We start from the raw sequence: 19,933 nt of genomic DNA, 5'->3' as shown, positions 1-19,933 counted from the left end.
TAAATTTGTTTCTTAATGTTGTCCCAGAGGTCTTGTATAGCCTAATCATGTTTGCTTATTTTCTTTTCTTTAATGTCATCTGAATGTTCAAGGCCAGTCACTTTGTCTTCCAGTTCTGAGATTCTGCCTTTAGTATAGTTTACACTATTAGAAAGACTTTCAACTGAACATTTTGTTTGATTTGTTTTGTCTTTAATTTACAATGGTTCTTTTTTAATATTTCTATCTGCATATTGAACTTCTCATTCATATGATATACTGACTTCTTAATTCATTCAGTAGTTTTTCTGTGGTCCCTTGAAATTCACTGATCATTTTAATGTTTCTTTTGAATTCTTTATCTGATATTTCAACCACTTAATCAGTTGCTGATAAGTAACAAACTTTAGGAGGTGTCATTTTACCTTGTTTTCATATTTCTTGTACTCCTATGTTGTGTTTTATGATTCTTTGGAAGATATTTCTCTTCTACTCTTATGTGTGGCCATTTTAGGACACATTACCAAACTGAAGTTCTGGGAAACTACAGCTACATTATTGTGTTCACTTACCAAAGTGTCCTAGAGTAATTTACATTGAGAACCCCTCATAAGTGTGATATCCACAGTCTTTGTGCTAATTCACTGTTTTTGCTATAGCAGTGGATATTTGAAGATGGGACCTGGGGGTCCACACTTATCCATTTTTACTTGGGACCTGGTTATAAGTTTGTGTTTCTTTCTCTTCTGGTCATTAAAGTACAGCTGAATTTGAGTGTCATTTATTTGTGTGTGGAGCAAGGTATGCTGTTTAGGTTGAGTTTAGTTCAATAGCAGAGTCTCTATCATGTTAACTTGTAACAGAACTTCACAGAATAGAGTAAAACAAACAATAGCTACAATCGGTGCAAATAATATATAGCATTAAAATAAATACCAAGGACCTTATATGATATGTATAACATTAATTACTACCCAAACCAAAAAATGGTGAGATTAGCAATTTTCAACAGTAAAAACAATTACCATGAACTATATATGGTTTTAAAGCAAACAGCTTGTGTTGATTATGTTATCCACAGCAGTAATAATTGCATCAGATTTAATGGTGGGGGCAGGAGTTATATAAACCAATTAGTTCTAAAAGATGGTAAAAATACAGTTAATTAAGAGAAAAGAAAATGTGCTAGGAAGGTAGAAAAGAGTTTACAATTTCAAAAAGTAAACAGAATGCAGAAGAGATGTAGCAGTTAATAGTTATAAGGATGGAGGAGAAAATGGAAGAAACAAATAGGAGAGAGAGAGAGATAACAATAGAACTTTTCTGTTAGAAGAAAAGAAACAAATGACAACCATACAAAAAATATATAAATAAAAAACTTTAATCCTCAAAAGACAAGGCAGGGAAAAATAATGCATTTAAAAATGCTAAAAATGAGGGGGATAAAACCAAATATGTATATTAAATATGGACTTAAACCAATCAGCACAGACATCTCTCCTTCCCTCCCTCTCCCTCTCCCTCCCCCCCGCCCTCTCTCTCTCTCTCTCTCTCTCTCTCTCACACACACACACACACACACACACACACACACACACAAAGAGAGTGAGAGAGCTGCCAGTTGGAGTGGTTTAAGACTCAAGCTGATTGAAATAAGTCTCACCTTCCCTTCTCACCAACATGAGGTACGATGAAGTGGAAAGCACTGTCAGTTGGAGTTCTGTCCACACATATTGTTGCATTCCCAAGGTGGAGTTGCTGCAGAGTTCTACAAATGCAGTTCTGAAAGTTGGGAATTAGGTCTTCAGGCCACAGGGGCTTTGTTGGTGACATCTGTTCTGGACATATCAGATCAACATACTCCTAGGGCCTTGCAGTTGCTAATCTCTATTGGGAGTCTGGATCTCAAGAGCCTCCCAGGAATTCTAGTTCTGAGGCAGGTAAGCTAATCTTCCTCACACTCTGCTGCCCAGAAACATATTTGCTAGGCTTGATCCCTGAGTGTATTCACATCTAGCAGTTTAGATTTCCAATTAGCTTCAGCTGGTCATGTGAGCTGCCAGACTAAAAAGGAAAAGCAAGTTGGTGCCCCTTTCACTTTTCCAACTTGAATTCCACTGGGTACAATCTTTTCTGTGCCTATTTTACTCATGTTCTCCTAGACCATACAGTAGGTACCTAATGGGACAGTGTGACACTGTTTGCTAGGATGATCTCTTGGCTTCTGAAGCAGCAGCTGCAGTATATTTACTTCAAAATGGCTCCCACTTCAGCTCTCTGGTCAGTTGGAAAACAGAACTTTTCAAACACCAATGCACAGAGCATCCTCTGGATCAGCTAAGATCAAGCCACTTTTCTGATCTCAGGTTTTTCCATACCAAATCTATATTTCTCTCTGTATTATTCCTCCCTCTATAGTGAACCAGCACCACTACCACTACTGCTGCCCCAAGCAGCTCTGCTCTATTGTACTCTTTCTTCTTCATTTAATGAACCCAAGTTACTCTGGCTGTCCAATATTAAATTTTAGTGAGATCCCTCTTTCACCCACCCCCTGAGGAACAGTACTCCCATTGCTTGAATCCCAAGCAATGGAGCAACTAAGAATGAAGTCTTTCTCTATTCCATCATCTTGAATCTCCCAAGCATGAAGATTTAAAACCCCAAATTAAGGTGTTTTCATGGCTACACTCCTTCTGAAACATCTAGGGAAGAAACTTTTCTGCCTCTTCTATCTTCTGGCATTCCTTGAATTGTAACAGCATAACTCCAACCTCTGCCTGAACCCTCACCTGGAAGTCTTCCTTCTGTGTATATCTATACTCTCCAATTTTTATAAGGATATCAGTTATATTAGATTAATGGTTCATCCTATCTCATTATGACTTCATAATAACTAATTATATCTGCAACAGTCTTACTTTCAGTCTGGCCACTCTGTAGTAGCAAGGGTAAAGAATTTCAACTTTGGGGGGACACATTCAATTTTGAACAACTAGTATATAAAAATGCAACTGATTTTTTGCTTATTGATCTTGTATACATTCAACTTGATGAATTCATTTCCTATAGGTTGGGCTTCCTTTTTACAAAATGCTTGAGGCCAGAAGTATTTCAGATTTCAGGCTATTTCAGATTTGGGAACATTAACATAGATTTTACAAATTGAGCATCACTAATTAGAAAATCTGAAGTCCAAAATGTTCCAAAATCCAAAACTTTTTGAGCATAATGTTGGCACTCAAAAAGGTATGGTGGTGCATGCCTGTAATATCACTGGCTCATGAGGCTGAAGTGGGAAGATCACAAGTTCAAGACTAACTTCAGCAACTTAGCAAGATCTTCAGCAACTTATTAAGACCCTGTCTCAAAATAAAAAATAAAAAGAACTGGGGATGTAGCTCAGTGATAAAGTGCTCTTGGGTTCATTCCCTAGTACCCCCCCAAAAAAAGTTTCAAAGTAGGGCAGGAGGTGGAGGAAAATGGGAACATGTTTGTGAAAAGAACAGAGTTACATAGCAGTATTAAGTTCTAGAGTTCTACAACATGGTGACTATAGTCAATAATGATATATTGCAGAATTCAACATCTCTAAGAGAGTAGATTTTTAAAGTTCTCACCACAAAAATCAATAATAAGAATGTGAGAAGAAGATTACCTCTAGATAGGGAAGAGAGGTGGGAGGGAAAAGGAGGGAGAACGGGAATTGCATAGAAGATGGAAGGAGACCCTCATTGTTATACAAAATACATGTTTGACAATGTGAGGGGGAAAAAGTGTGTCACAGTAGATTGGATAGAGACAAGTGATGAGAGGGGAGGGGAGGAGGAGAGGGGAAAGGAAGGACAGCAGAATGAAATAGACATTATTATTGCTGTGTGTATATATGTGACTGCATTAACCAATGTGATTCTGCAACCTGTACACTCAGAAAAATGAGAAATTATATCCCATCTGATTCAAATGTATGATACGTCAAGATCACTGTACTGTCATGTGTAACTAATTAAAACAAATAAATTTTTTTAAAAAAAAGAATATGAGGATGGTGAATATGCTATATTGCTTAATTTGGATATTCTACAATGTATGCACATATCAAAACACCATGTAGTACACCATCAATAAACATGGTTTTATTTTCCAATTAAAAGAAAAAGTATATTTACTTAAAAGAGGAATTATATGAATTTACCACTGAAAAGACTATACACAAACTACATTTTGTATCATTGTGATTTTTCTTATTTTTTCAAACTATGGTAAAATATATATAACATAAAATTAACAATCTTAACCATTTTAAGTACTGTTCAGTCATGTTAAGCGAATTAACATTATTTTATAACCAATATCCAAAACTATTTTCATTATGTAAAACTAAGCTTTATATGCATTAAAAAATAATTTCCCGGGCTGGGGATGTGGCTCAAGCAGTAACGCGCTCGCCTGGCATGCGCGGAGCGCTGCGTCGATCCTCAGCACCACATAAAATAAAATAAAGATGTTGTATCCACCGAAAACTAAAAACTAAATATGAAAAAAATTCTCTATCTCTCTCTCTCTTTAAAAAAAATTATAATTCCCCATCTTCCCCTCTCCTTGTTACTTTGCAATCATCATTTTACCTTCTGTCTCTAAAAATCAGACTAGATAACTTATGTAAGGGGACTCATACAGTATTTGTCTTTTAATGATTGGCTTATTTTACACAGTACAATGTCCTGTTATTCTTGTCATAGCATAGATAAAGCACTTTGTTTAAGGCTAAATAATAATCTATTATATGCATATACCATATTTTGTTTATTCATTTATACATGCTATAATTAGGGGAAAAAAGAGTTGTTTTAAAAGTTTACCTTTTCAACATATCTGACTGTTTTTCAAATACTTTCAACATCATATTGAATTGGTTAGTCATTGAAGCAGTATCTATTATAATAAAAGTAAAGGCATTAGAATGACTGAAGTTATAGTTCTATGCTACTATAACTCATGCAATAGATGTTAAAACTGAATAAGCATAATTAGGAGATAGGAGGGTGAAATGAATACTAAATAGCAAAATGCTTATGATGAATGAAAATATAATTTTATTAAATACATATTATGTGCAAGTCTTCATGTTACTTTGCATTCTCTTAATCCTTAAAATAACTCAAAAAAGAAAGTACCATCACTATTTTTAAATTAAGAAATCCAGGCACAGAGAGATTATATAATTTATCCAAAACTTGGCCTCCAATAAATTAAAAACTTTTACTGAGGTCCAGCAAATGTGAACTATATGTGATAGAGCACATGTGTGATAGCTGCTGCTAAAGACAATAGAAAGAATATGTCTAACCTATTGTTTTCCAATTGTATCAAATAACTTAAATAGAAAACTGAGATGCTTCTTAAAAAGGTAAACAATAATCCTTTTTTACGGATTCATAATAATCAATGGGAAAACAAGACTTTTCAGTCTTGGGACATTAAAAAGTACAAGACAGAAGACAACTGCATCAGGTTTTCTACTAAACAAGATAAGATATTACATGTACAAAGAAAATGTTAAATAATATGGAAACATATAACCTGATGCATAACTGTAGTAGTGGGGTTGTTGGATCATATAATGGTTCCTGTCATAATTCAAAACAGTATTTTAAGAGCAATCTGATAATAGCATACAACATATATCCTGAATATGATAAAGAATTATGAGGAACAAAAACTGTTATTCTGGTTACAATTTGAAAATTCAATATTCAGAAAAACTAAAATGCCATTATCTATCTATTACTCCACTAACTTAGGATCTTCAACTCAGTATTATTACAGGGCAGCAGCCTACTGTGAAGCCAAGGCAGCTGCAGAGGCCCTCACTTTGTAGCAATTCTTGCAACCATGATAAAAGGATTTCAGACATGTCACTTCAATTAGCGGGCATGACTTTATTAGAGGAGATAGGAAAAGGAAAAAGGAAAGAATGGATCATTTCATAGAGAAGAATGGCACACCCCCTCCTGCCCTCCAATTTTACTGGAGATCCTAGGGAAATTTCAAGAGAGTCTTGCCCCAGTCCACCTCTTGACTTTTGACTGATAGCTGGATGACATCAGACTTTCAAGTCCCACTGCAACTCTAGGTCACTTTGGCTCATGCAGACCTGTTTTAATTGGAACCTGCTCTTACAGATTTTATGATTGGGATATTAGCCTTAATCCTCTTGGGTTCTGGGATCTGGTCTGTGTAAAGGTCACAAAAGTTCCCTACTTCAGGGTGTCAAGAGTGGCAAATAAATTATTGCTTTGAACTCCATGGCCTTGGACAGCTTGACTGCCATATTGGGGAATCTTTTCATGCAAAGATGTAGAAAGATATGCCCATTTGCAGGCAGCCACTGTTAATGAGGCAGAATCCATGCCTAGTGTGGAATTTATGAGTTCCATAGCTTTGAATTTAGATGCCTTGGATAAAAGAGATAGAAGTGTGCCTAAACAGACTTAACACACCAGCTGCCTGGAGGAGGAAGAATTACCATGCAAGTGTTAAGTCCCCAACCAGCCCAACTTCCCCACAGCTTCTCGATTCTTTTTTACCTTGAGGAATCCCTCCTCACAATAAATTATTTTGGTGTGTTTCACTATAAATACAGCCTTCATGGGCTTTTCCCTTTGTTAGGATCAGATCCATCAGGTCTCTTCCACCCATCATACCCCTGGCTTTGAAAACTATTTCTCTGTGTTGTTTGCTTTCTTTCTTTTTTAAAAATATTTTTAACTACAGATGAATACAATATATTTATTTATTTTTATGTGGTGCTGAGGATTGAACCCAGTGCCTCACATGTGCTACCACTGAGCCACGACCCCAGTTCCTGCTTTATTTGTTAATACTACTTTTCCAGACTTTTAATTTCAGCTGCCCCACACCTCTGATTGTTACTTATTCCATCCCCATGCAGGTTGTAGGTGACATCAGGGTAAATTTATATTCTTTTCATTGGAATTTTCAGTTTGTATTTCCTCTACAGGTATTTTGCTGTTGCTGAGGAATGTGACATATCCTGTCAACTTAAATCAGGCAGGAGTATGGGTAAATTGCTTTTGAAAAATGAAAACATATGGAGATCAGCACAGTAGACCCAGGTTAGACAGTTATTCCTTCAACCTCACCACTCACATATGTCTGTTTCCTGTCATTTTCCCCTCAAGGATTTGGGGTTCCTAAATGTTTTTAGGAGATGTGGATATCAATTTGATCTGGCTGCTTACTGCTGAGAGAGGACAAAGTTATGGGGGGTAAGCAATCAAAAGTCATTTTCTATCAGGTTGGACATGGACAGTTAACAGTACTTAGCATCAGGGAAGTCCAGAGGTCCATCATTGCAGCTGACAGGTGACTGATTGGCCAAAGTATGTATAGAGCAGAGATCATGTTACTAGATGAAACTTTTGAAATTCCTTTGGGCCATAATGACTCCTTCCCTCCAAAGGAGGCAAAACTTGTGAAATTCCTGTCTTTTGTATTAAGGCACACATTTTGCACTTTAAAAGCTTTCTTCATCCCAGAACTTCTCAAAGATGAAATATTTTGAAACAAATAAGCATCTTCTATCTTTCTTGAAAACTAGTTTTGAATAAAACATATTTTCCTATCAATTTAGTTCCAAATACTCCTGGAGCAACAAGATTGTAGCCTATCCCCCCCTACACACCTCCAGGGCAGTATTAGAGCCACTTAGTAACAACTGGACCAACAGATTTATAGGAAGAATAAAAAATATTTCCAGATAAATATACTTTTGAAATAATGAGATTATTTCATTGACAAGTTTAAAAGTTTTTATATAAATGTGAATATTTAAAAATACAAAAGTAATATATAACCCTTCAACAGACAGAAAAATAAATTTCCCCTTTCCACCTGTAATTCTCCTTGCATCCTCTAATATATCCATCCCCTAGGCCTCCTGACTACTAATAATAGTTTGAGGTATATAATTATGAATTTTATTTCTATATCAGTATAAATCTATAGAGATAAAGATAATCATATAAGTGTATCACATAAAAATTATTTTTCTGGCAGCTAATATGAAATTCCTTTGAAAGAAACATCAGTGTTATTGAGCAAATAGGGTAAATAGGTTCTCCTAAGCAGAATAAATATTCAACTTTGTGAAAGACCCTTGCTTTCAAGCATTAACAATTTTTCTACAATATAAAATAATAGAGGAAATATGTAACCTCATAAAAGTATCCCAGGTTAACAATGTGGCCTATAGGGTAACTTTGAAATAGCAAAAGTAGTTAAAAGGGGTTTAATTGTATGCTTTGTATTGGAGAAAGATAACCCTTCTTACATAACATACACTATTTTGTGAATTAGTAAGTAGTTATTAACAATATATGCAAAACATTTTTAATATTTTTTCCTCCTTGGGTGAGACCTACAACGCAGATATACAGATAGATTATAAAATGGGATAAAAATTGACATACTAGGCTTTTACCTTGCATTTTCACTTTGAAAATGCTTCAAAGCAATTAAAATAGGATTATCTTATTTTAGTGCACAGTGTTCTATTGCTATCAATAAATTTATTTAATTAGTCAAAATGTATTTTCATGATTTTGTTTTTACTAATGTACTAACAATAGCAATATTGGTGAAAAAATCTAAATGAAAACTGTATAAATATTAAGAGAATAATAAACTGTGACAAAGACTGGAATCCAATATAGCCATTAAAAATGCTTAGACATGACTCATGAGAATGAGGCAGAAGGATCACAAGTTCACAGCCAGTCTCAGCAACTTAGAAAGACCCTGAATCAAGATAAAAAAAAAAAAAGAACCAGGGATGTAGCTCAGTAAAATGTTAAATACTCAATACACAAAAGAAACAATGCTTAGACATTCATGTCAATATTTCTGTGAGACATTTCTAAAAATAAAATTTTGGGGTTTTAGGTACATCATTTCTATTTTCAAAAGATAATAGTATAGAGAGATCCATTAATTTCCTAGGAATTTCTATTAAAGTATGAGAAAGTGCATTTCTCCACATCATCACTTACACTTACACCTAAATGTTACTGATATTTAACTTCAATATTTTTTTGGATGTAAATTTTTTTAAATGCTTATTTGGGTGCTCATTTGAAGGTATCCAATCACATCATTGGCAAACAAGTTGGGCCCCAAAGGCATTGTGTTTTCTCTAGTATCTCTGGTCTGCATGTGGCCCTTTACTGGCCTCTTGGGTGCTATTGGGGGTCTACCTCATGAAGCTGGCAGTGCCCACGGAAATAGAGTCAGTGGAGGCAGCAGAGGCAGCTGGTAGATTTTAAGTATTCTAATTAATTGTACTTTTTATTGATTTTTTAAATAAATGACAGCAAAATGTATTACAATTTATATTATACATATATCTCTGGTTGTATCTAAAATATATTCACTCCAATTTGTATCTTCATACATGTACTTTGGATAATGATGTCCATCACATTCCACCATCATTGCTAACACCCTGCCCCCTCCCTTCCCTCCCACCACCCTGCCCTATCTAGAGTTCATCTATTCCTCCTATGCTCCTGATCCCTACCCCACTATGAATCAATCTCCTTATATCAGACAAAACATTTGGCATTTGGTTTTTGGGGATTGGTTAACTTCACTTAGCATTATCTTCTCCAACTCCATCTATTTACCTGCAAATACCATGATTTTATTCTCTTTTATTGCTGAGTAATATTCCATTGTATATATGTATGTATGTGTGTGTGTATGTATGTATATATATATATATATATATATATATATATATATATATATATATCACATTTTTAAAATCCATTTATCTACTGAAGAGCATCTAGGTTGGTTCCACAGTTTAACTGTTATGAATTGTACTGCTATAAACATTGATGTGGCTGTGTCCCTGAAGTATGCTGTTTTTAAGTCCTTTAGGTAAAGACTAAGGAGAGGGATAGCTGGGTCAAATGGTGGCTCCATACCCAGTTTTCCAAGAAATCTCCATACTGCGTTCCATATTGGCTGCACCAATTTGCAGTCCCACCAGCAGTATATGAGTGTATCTTTTTCCCCACATCCTAGCCAACACATATTGTTGTTTATTTTCATAATATCTGCCATTCTGACAGGATTAGAATAATTTTGATTTGCATTTCTCTAATTGCTAGAGATGATGAACACTTTTTCATATATTTCTTAATTGATTGTATATCCTCTACTGATAAGTGTCTGTTCAGGTCTTTGGCCCATTTATTGATTGGGGTGATTTATTTGTTTTGTTTATTTATTTTTGTTGTTTAGCTTTTCGAGTTCTTTATAAACCCTAGAGATTGGTGCTCTATCTGATGTGTGAGGGATAAAAAATTGCTCCCAATATGTAGGTTATCTATTCACCTCAAAGATTGTATCTTTTCTAAGAAGAAACTTTTTAATGTGAATTCATCCCATTTATTGATTCTTGGTTTTAATTCTTGTGCTATATAAGTCTTATTAAGGAAGTTGGGGCCTAATCTCACATGACGAAGATTAGGGCCTACTTTCTCTTCTTTTAGACATAGGCTTAATTCCTAAGTCCTTGATCTGCTTTGAATTTTGTGCATGGTGAGAGGGGTTTAATTTCATTTTGTTGCATATGGCTACCAATTTTCCCAGAACCATTTGTTGAAGAGGATATCTTTTCTCCAATGCATGTTTTTGGCACCTTTATCTAATGTAGGATAACTGTAATTATGTGGATTATTCTCTGTGTCCACTATTCTGTATCTTGATCTACAAGTCTATTTTGGTGCCAATACCATGCTGTTTTTGTTATTATTGCTCTGTAGTACAGTTTAAGGTCTGGTATAGTGATGCCACCTGCTTCAGTCTTCTTGCTAAGGATTGCTTTACCTACTCTGGGTCTCTTATTTTTCCAGATGAATTCATATCTGCTTTTTCTATTTCTATGAGGAATATAATTGGGATTTTGATTGGAATTGCATTAAATATGTACAATGCTTTTGGTTATTTTGATAATATTAATTCTGCCTATCCAAGAGCAAGGTAGATCTTTCCATCTTCTAAGGAATTCTTTGATTTCTTTCTTTAGGGCTCTGTAGTTTTCTTTGTATAGATCTTTCACCTCTTTCATTAACTTGATCCCAAGTTGTTGTTTTTTGTTTGTTTGTTTGTTTGTTTGTTTGTTTTGAGGCTACTGTAAATGAGATAGTTTTCCTCATTTCCCTTTCAGACGATTTGTCACTGATATACAGAAATGCCTTTGATTTATGAGTGTTGATTTTATATCCTGTTACTTTGCTGAATTTTTTCTGGTAGAATTTTTTGGGTCTTCTAGGTGTAGAATTATATCATCAGCAAATAGTGCTAATTTCAGCTATTCTTTTCCTATACGTATCCCTTTAATTTCTTTTGTCTAATTGATCTGGCCAGTGTTTCAAGAACTACATTAAATAGACATGGTGAAAGAGGGTATCCCTATCTTGTTCCCATTTATAGAGGGAATGCAATCAATTTTTCTCCATTTAGAAGGATGTTGGCCTGGGACTTAACATAGATAGCCTTTGTGATGTTGAGATATGTTCCTGTTATCCCTACTTTTTCTAGTGTTTTGAACATGAAGGAGTGCTTTTTCTGTGTCAATTGAGATGATCATATGATTCTTTCCTTTGAGTCTATTAATGTGATGAATTACATTTATTGATTTCCGTATGTTGAACTAAACTTTTATCCTTGGGATGAATCCCACTTGATCATGGTGCATCTTTTTGATATGAATTTGTATCCGATTTGCCAGAATTTTATTGAGGATTTTTGCATCTATATTCATTAGAGATATTGGTCTGAAGTTTTCTTTCTTTGAAGTGTCTTTGTCTGGTTTGGAATCAGGGTGATGGTGGCCTTGTAGAATTAATTTGGAAGTACTCCCTCTTTTTCTATTTCCTGAAATAGATTGAAGAGTATTGGTATTAGTTCTTCTTTAAAGGTTTTGTAAACTCTGCTGTATATCCACCTGGTCCTGGGCTTTTCTTGGATGGTAATCTTTTGATGGTGTCTTCTATTTCCTCACTTGATATTGGTCTGTTTAAGTTGTGTATATCCTCCTGACTCTATCTGGGCAGATAATATGACTTAAGAAATTTATTGATGCCTTCACTGTCTTCTATTTTAATGGAGTATAAGGTTTCAAAATAATTTCTAATTATCTTCTGTACTTCTGTAGTGTCTGTTGCAATATTGCCTTTTTCATCCCATATACTAGTAATTTGGGTTCTCTCTTTTCTTCTCTTCATTAACATGGCTAAGGGTCTGTCGATCATATTCATTTTTTCAAAGAACCAACTTTTAGTTTTATCAATTTTTTCAATTGTTTTATTTTGATTTCATTAATTTCAGCTCTGATTTTAATTATTTCTTGCCTCTACTGCATTTGCTGTTGATTTGCTCTTCTTTTTCTAGGGCTTTTGAGATGTAGTGTGAGATCATTTATTTTTTGGTTTTTCTTTTTTTGAGGAACGAATTCCATGCAATGAATTTTCCTCTTAGTACTGCTTTCATTGTGTCCCATAGATTTCGATATGTTGTGTCTGTGTTTTCATTTATATCTAAGAATTTTTTAATTATACCTCCTTGATGTCTTCTATAACCCATTGTTCATTCAGTAGCATATTGTTCATTTTCCAAGTAATGTAGAAATTTTTCTCCCTTATTTTATCATTGATTTCCAATTTCATTCCATTATGATTGGATAAAATGCATGGTAATATCTCTACTCCTTTACATTTGCTAAGAGTTGCCCTATGGCATAATATATGGTCTATTTTTGAGAAGGATCCATGTGCTGCTGAGAAAAAAGTATATCCACTTGATGATGGTTAATATATTCTATATATTTCAATTAGTCTAGGTTATTAATTGTGTTGAGTTCTATAGCTTCTTTACTCAACTTTTGTTTGGAAGATCTGTCCAGTGGTGACAGAGATGTGTTAAAGTCACCCATGATTATTGTGTCTATTTGTCTCTTGAACTTGAGAAGAGTTTGTTGGATGAACATAGCTGCACCACTGTTTGGGGCATATATATTAATGATTGCTATATCTTATTGATGAATGGTTCCCTTTATCAGTACATAGTGTCCTTCTTTATCCTTTTTGATTAACTTTGGCTTGAAGTCAATTTTATTTGATGACTATGGACATCCTTGCTTGCTTCCAAGGTCCATGTGAGTGGTATGATTTTTCCCAACCTTTCACCTTCAGTCTGTGTATGTCTTTCCTATCAGATGAGTCTCCTGTAGGCAGCATATTGTTGGATCTTTTTTTTAATCTAGTCTACTAGCCTGTCTTTTGATTGGTGAGTTTAAGCTTTTAACATTTAGGGTTACTATTGAGATATGGTTTGTACTTCCAGCCATGTTTGCTTATTTTCGTTATTTAACTTGATTTGTTTTTCCTCTTTGATCAGTTTTTCCCTTTACTGTGCTCTACCTCCCACTGTTGATTTTTGTTGTTTTTCATTTCCGCTTCATGTAACGTTTTGCCCAAAATGCTTTGCAGTGCTGTTTTTCTAGCTGTGAATTCTTTTAACTTTTGTTTATCGTGGAAGGTTTTTATTTCATTGTCAAACCTGAAGCTTAATTTTGCAGGATACATTCTTAGTTGAAACCCGTTATCTTTCAGTGTTTGAAATATGTTGTTCCAGGATCTTCTAGCTTTCAGAATCTGTATTGAAAAATCAGCCATTAACCTAATTGGTTTACCCCTAAATGTAATCTGCCTCCTTTCTCTTATGGCTTTTAAAATTCTCTCCTTGTTCTCTATGTTGGACATTTTCATTGTAATGTGTCTTGGTGTGGGTCTCTTGTGGTTTTGTACATTTGGCATCCTGTAGGCTTCTAGGATTTGGATTTCCGTTTCATTCTTCATGTCTGGAAAGTTTTCTAAAATTATTTCATTGAACAGATTGCTCATTCCTTTGGATTGGACCTCTATATCTTCCTCTATCCCAATGACTCTTAAGTTTGTTTTTTTTTTATGTTATCTCAAATCTCTTGGATGTTCTGCTCATGGTTTCTTATCAGCCTTTCTGAGTTGACTAAACTCTTTTCGAGATAATATATTTTGTCTTCGTTGTCTGATGTTCTGACTTCTAATTGGTCTACTCTACTGGTGATACTCTCATTTGAGTTTTTAATTTGATTTATAATTTTCTTCATTTCCAGGATTTCTGTTTGATTTTTTTTGTATAACCTCTATCTCCCTGTAGAGTTGCTCTTTTGCTTCTTGGATTTGTTTATGTAATTCATTGTCAAAGTGATCTTTCATTGTCTGCATTTGCTGTATAGGTCTTCCTTGAGACTCCAGATCATCTGAAGCATGTATATCTTGAAACCTTTATCTGACATTATCTCTGCTGTGGCTACCAACTCCTCTATTGCTGAGTTGTCCTACATTGTTTGTGTTCCTTTTTTTCCTTATTTTTTTCATGATGCTCATGTTTCTTTCCAGCTCCGTGTGACTGCTATGTTATTATTTTCTCCTATAAATTTGTTTTGCTTTTGTATAGCTCCAAGATCTCTCCTTTGTGATGGGAGACAATGTCTAGAAATGTGGAGTTCAATTGTAATTTAAAGTAAATTCATTAATTTCATAAAAGGCATACAAATTCTGATGGTGTATAGAGAACTGAGGGTAGGTCGTAGGACGTTATGTTTAGGGGGAAAGATGTGAGGATATGGGGGTTAATATATCTTAGCTACTTTGGAGGAGAGCTCTAATGAAGGGAGATATTAACAGGAGAATAGACAGGAGTATTTTTGGGTAGCTAAGTACTTAGGAAGACTATGAAAAGCATAGAAACCTTCACCTATTTGCATTTAGTAAATTACACGTAGTAGAAGTAGTAACGCTTGGGAGGTTGGAGGGGCAGAGAAGGAAGAAGAAAAGTACAAATAAAAGAAGAAGAAAGAAATAGAGAAAAGAAAATGGAAGAAGAAAAAAATGCACTCTTAGAGTTCTGTTTTCTTCTCTTCCAGTAGGTGTCACTGTGCTTTCCAGGCTGAGTCTCTGTCCTCAGTATGTAGGAAGCAATCTGTGTGGGGCTGCTTTCCCTCCCCTGCTAGGTGTCTCTCAAATCCCAGTTTCTTTGGGTTGCTCCTGGTTTCTATCCCCCTCACTTCTCCTGCACACCAGGCCCCAATTACTGGGGCTCTTCTCCACAGCTCTAGTTTCACTCTGGGCGTGAGGCGCCCTGCACCCTGCACTCTTGATCAACTGAGCACTCTCTTTGTTTGGTAGTCACCCAGTCATCACAGCTGTGGAGAGAGGGAGTTGGAAACCAGCAACCTATTCTGACTAATTCCCTCTGATAGCCATGCCCACCAAGAGCTGTCGAGAAAGGTTTTGGTTATCACAGCTGGGGGGAGGGGGAATTGGAGATCAGGTGCCTTTTCAGTTTCCCTCAGCTCTGATTTTCATGCCCACTGAGAGCTGGTAAGAATTTTTTTGAGTTATCCCAGCTGGGTGGAGGGTAGTGCTGGGGGTCACACACGTGATATGTCGCCAACCTCACTGCCCTGTGATCTGCCCAAAGATAATGAGGTAGATGCTCCAAGATAGCGACTGCCCGTTTCCGCACTGGGATGTCTGGTGAGGAGGAGAGAACAGGGCTGTTTCTCCATTAAGTCCCAACTTCAGTCCTCGGTCCAGTACCCTGTGGAGAGGTGGGTGGCAGATCTTCACAGGATCTGAAACTCTGCTTCTCTAAGCTGCCAGAACTCCCCAGTGCTCAATTTCCCCCATTTTGAGGTGAGCTGCTGTTCAGCTGGAAGGGTTCTGCACATGGAGCCACTTGGATTTTCTCTCATCTAGACTGCATTTGTGACCATCCGGTGTTTAAAATCCTGTCACAGGCTCCATGAAGATTAATGGGTAGAGACTTCCATGAGGGGGAATGTCTGTCTACTAACTCAGGGTCACACCAGTCACGAGTATCCTCTTCCAAGGTAATTTAATAGAAAAATAGAAATCATTTAAATTCAGTATTTTTATAGAGAGATATTTATTATCTTGCCATTTTGATTTATTTTTAATGCCTGCTTCAATACTAATTCTCATTTGCTTATCTACTCTTCTAATGACAGTTTTTCTCCCTTAAGTGCTCTTGGTTATTCTTATTTTCTTTTGTATATAGGTTTCCTTTAAATATCTTCTGCATGACTATCTTAGTAGTCTTTAATTCTATTAGTTTATGCTTATCTTGGAAGCTTTTTACATCTCCTTTGATTTGGAGAATAGCTTTACTGAATACAGCAATTCTGGCTAGCAGTTTTCTTTTAAGGCTTCGAACATATTACTCAAAGACCTCCTAGGGATTCTTGTGAGAAATATGCTGCTGTTCTGGTTGACTTTCCTTTAAATGTGACCTTTCATTTCTTTCCTGCAATTTCAAAAGTTTTTAAATTTTTTTCCTAGATTTTTGGCATTTTATTTATAATGTGTTTGAAGACCCTCTTTTTCTGGTCTTGTATATCTCAATCACAAGGTTTTGAATTTTTTCTGCTATCACTTCACTGAACAGATTATTAATGCCATTAGCCTGCATATTTTCTCCTTCCTCAATTCAATAATTCTTTTTTTTATTACTTCAAACATTACATAGCTCTTGACATATCATATTTCATAAATTTGATTCAAATGGGTTATGAACTCCCATTTTTACGCTGTATACAGATTGCAGAATCACATCGGTTACACATCCACGTTTTTACATATTGCCATACTAGTGTCTGTTGTATTATGCTGCCTTTCCTATCCTCTACTATCCCCCCTCCCCTCCCCTCCCTTCCCATTTTCTCTCTCTACCCCATCTACTGTAATTCATTTCTCTCCCTATTTTTTTCCCTTTCCCCTCACTTCCTCTTATATGTAATTTTGTATAGCGATGAGGGTCTCCTTCCATTTCCATGCAATTTCCCTTCTCTCCCCCTTTCCCTTCCACCTCTCATCCCGTTTAATGTTAATCTTCTTCTCATGCTCTTCCTCCCTGTTCTGTTCTTAGTTGCTCTCGTTATATCAAAGAAGACATTTGACATTTGTTTTTAGGGATTGGCTAGCTTCACCTAGCATAATCTGCTCTAGTGCCACCATTTCCCTGCAAATGCCATGATTTTGTCATTTCTAGTGTTGAGTTATACTCCATTGTGTATAAATGTCACATTTTTTTTTATCCATTCATCCATTGAAGGGCATCTAGGTTGGTTCCACAGTATAGCTATTGTGAATTGTGCTGCTATGAACATTGATGTGGCAGTATCCCTATAGTATGCTCTTTTAAGGTCTTTAGGAAATAGAGAAGGGGAATAGCTGGGTCAAATGGGGGTTCCATTTTCAGATTTCCAAAGAATCTCCATACTGCTTTCCAAATTGGCCGCACCAATTTGCAGTCCCACCAGCAATGTACAAGTGTACCCTTTTACCCACATCCTCGCCAGCACTTGTTGTTGTTTGACTTCATAATGGCTGCCAATCTTACTGGAGTGAGATGGTATCTTAGGGTGGTTTTGATTTGCATTTCTCTGACTGCTAGAGATGGTGAGCATTTTTTCATGTACTTGTTGATAGATTGTATATCCTCCTCTGAGAAGTGTCTGTTCAGGTCCTTGGCCCATTTATTGATTGGGTTATTTATTTTCTTATTGTTTAATTTTTTGAGTTCTTTGTTTACTCTGGATATTAGGGCTCTATCTGAAGTGTGAGGAGTAAAAATTTGTTCCCATGATGTAGGCTCCCTATTTACCTCTCTTATTGTTTCTCTTGCTGATAAAAAAGCTTTTTAGTTTTAGTAAGTCCCATTTGTTGATTCTTGTGTTTAACTCTTATGCTATGGGTGTCCTATTAAGGAATTTGTAGCCCAACCCCACAGTATGTAGATGGGAGCCAACTTTTTTTTTCTATCAGACACAGAGTCTCTGTTTTCATATCAAGCTCCTTGATCCATTTTGAGTTATCTTTTGTGCATGGCGAGAGAAAGGGATTCAGATTCATTTTGTTGCATATGGATTTCCAGTTTTCCCAGCACCATTTGTTGAAGATGCTATCCTTCCTCCATTGCATGCTTTTAGCCCCTTTATCAAATATAAGATAGTTGTAATTTTGTGGATTGGTCTCTGTGTCCTCTATTCTGTACCATTGGTCCACCCGCCTGTTTTGGTACCAGTACCATGCTGTTTTTGTTACTATTGCTCTGTAGTATAGTTTGAAGTCTGGAATCGCTACACCGCCTGATTCACTCTTTCTGCTTAGAATTGCTTTTGCTATTCTGGGTCTTTTATTTTTCCATATGAATTTCTTGATTGGTTTATCTATTTCCACAAGAAATGCTGTTGGGATTTTGATTGGCATTGCATTAAACCTATAGAGAACTTTTGGTAATATCACCATTTTGATGATGTTAGTTCTGCCTATCCATGAACAGGGTATATTTTTCCATCTTCTAAGATCTTCTTCTATTTCTCTCTTTAGGGTTCTGTAGTTTTCATTGTATAAGTCTTTCACCTCTTTTGTTAGGTTGATTTTTTTTTCTTGAGGATATTGTGAAAGGGGTGGTTGTCCTCATTTCCATTCAAAAGATTTGTCACTGATATACAGGAATGCCTTTGATTTATGCGTGTTGATTTTATATCCTGCCACTTTGCTGAATTCATTTATTAGCTCTAGTAGTTTCTTTGTAGACCCTCTGGGTCTGCTAGGTATAGAATCATGTCATCCACAAATAGTGATAATTTAAGTTCTTCTTTTCCTATTGTTATGCCTTTAATTTCTTTCATCTGTCTAATTGCTTTGGCCAGTATTTCGAGAACTATGCTGAATAGAAGTGGTGAGAGAGGGCATCCCTGTCTTGTTCCAGATTTTAGATGGAATGCCTTCAATTTTTCTCCATTTAGAATGATACTAACCTGAGGCTTAGCATAGATAGCTTTTACAATGTTGAGGTAAGTTCCTGTTATCCCTAGTTTTTCTAGTGTTTTGAACATAAAGGGATGGTGTATTTTGTCGAACGCTTTTTCTGCATCTATCAAGATAATCATATGGTTCTTATCTTTAAGTCTATTGATGTGGTGAATAACATTTATTGATTTTTGTATATTGAACCAGCCTTGCATCCCAGGGATGAATCCTACTTGATCATGGTGCACAATTTTTTTGATATGTTTTTGTATCTGATTCACCAGAATTTTATTGAGGATTTTTGCATCTAGGTTCATTAGAAATATTGGTCTGTAGTTTTCTTTCTTTGAAGTGTCTTTGTCTGGTTTCGGGATCAGGGTTATGTTGGCCTCATAGAATGAATTTAGAAGAGCTCCTTCTTTTTCTATTTCCTGAAATAACTTGAAAAGTATTGGTATTAATTCTTTAAAGGTTTTGTAAAACTCCGCTGTATACCCATCCAGTCCAGGGCTTTTCTTGGTTGGTAGTCTTTTGATGGCTTCTTCTATTTCTTCTATTGTTATTGGTCTGTTTAAATTGTGTGTATCTTCCTGACTCAATCTGGGCAAATCATATGACTTAAGAAATTTATCGATATTTTCACTATCTTCTATTTTATTGGAATATAGGGTTTCAAAATAATTTCTAATTATCTTCTGTATTTCTTTAGTGTCTGTTGTGATATTGCCTTTTTCATCCCTTAAGTTAGTAATTTGACTTCTCTCTCTCCTTCTCTTTGTTAGCATGGCTAAGGGTCTGTCGATCTTATTTATTTTTTCAAAGAACCAACTTTTAGTTTTGTTAATTTTTTCAATAGTTTCTTTTGTTTCAATTTCGTTGATTTCTGCCCTGATTTTAATTATTTCTTGCCTTCAGCTACATTTAATGTTGTTTTGCTCTTCCTTTTCTAGGGTTTTGAGAGTGTGAGCTCATTTATTTGT

General features: G+C 35.6%; 1 protein-coding gene across 1 annotated transcript in view; it reads right to left on the bottom strand.

The window, feature by feature from the left end:
* The window catches only part of LOC308651248 (coiled-coil domain-containing protein 7-like), a gene marked incomplete at its 3' end in the record, with an annotated part of 163,719 nt that overhangs the window by 74,326 nt on the left and 69,460 nt on the right, over positions 1 to 19,933 (bottom strand). Inside the window, exon 11 of the mRNA XM_081298187.1 lies at positions 4,842 to 4,914. Within this exon, the coding sequence (XP_081154313.1) occupies positions 4,842 to 4,914 (73 nt within the window). The remainder of the gene's footprint in view (positions 1 to 4,841; positions 4,915 to 19,933) is intronic.

Source organism: Spermophilus citellus, assembly GCF_964194105.1.
Source record: "Spermophilus citellus genome assembly, chromosome: 6".
In the NCBI taxonomy this organism is placed as follows: domain Eukaryota; kingdom Metazoa; phylum Chordata; class Mammalia; order Rodentia; family Sciuridae; genus Spermophilus; species Spermophilus citellus.
The sequence above is the reverse complement of the archived record's forward strand: the minus strand, read 5'-3'. Positions and strand labels throughout refer to the sequence as shown.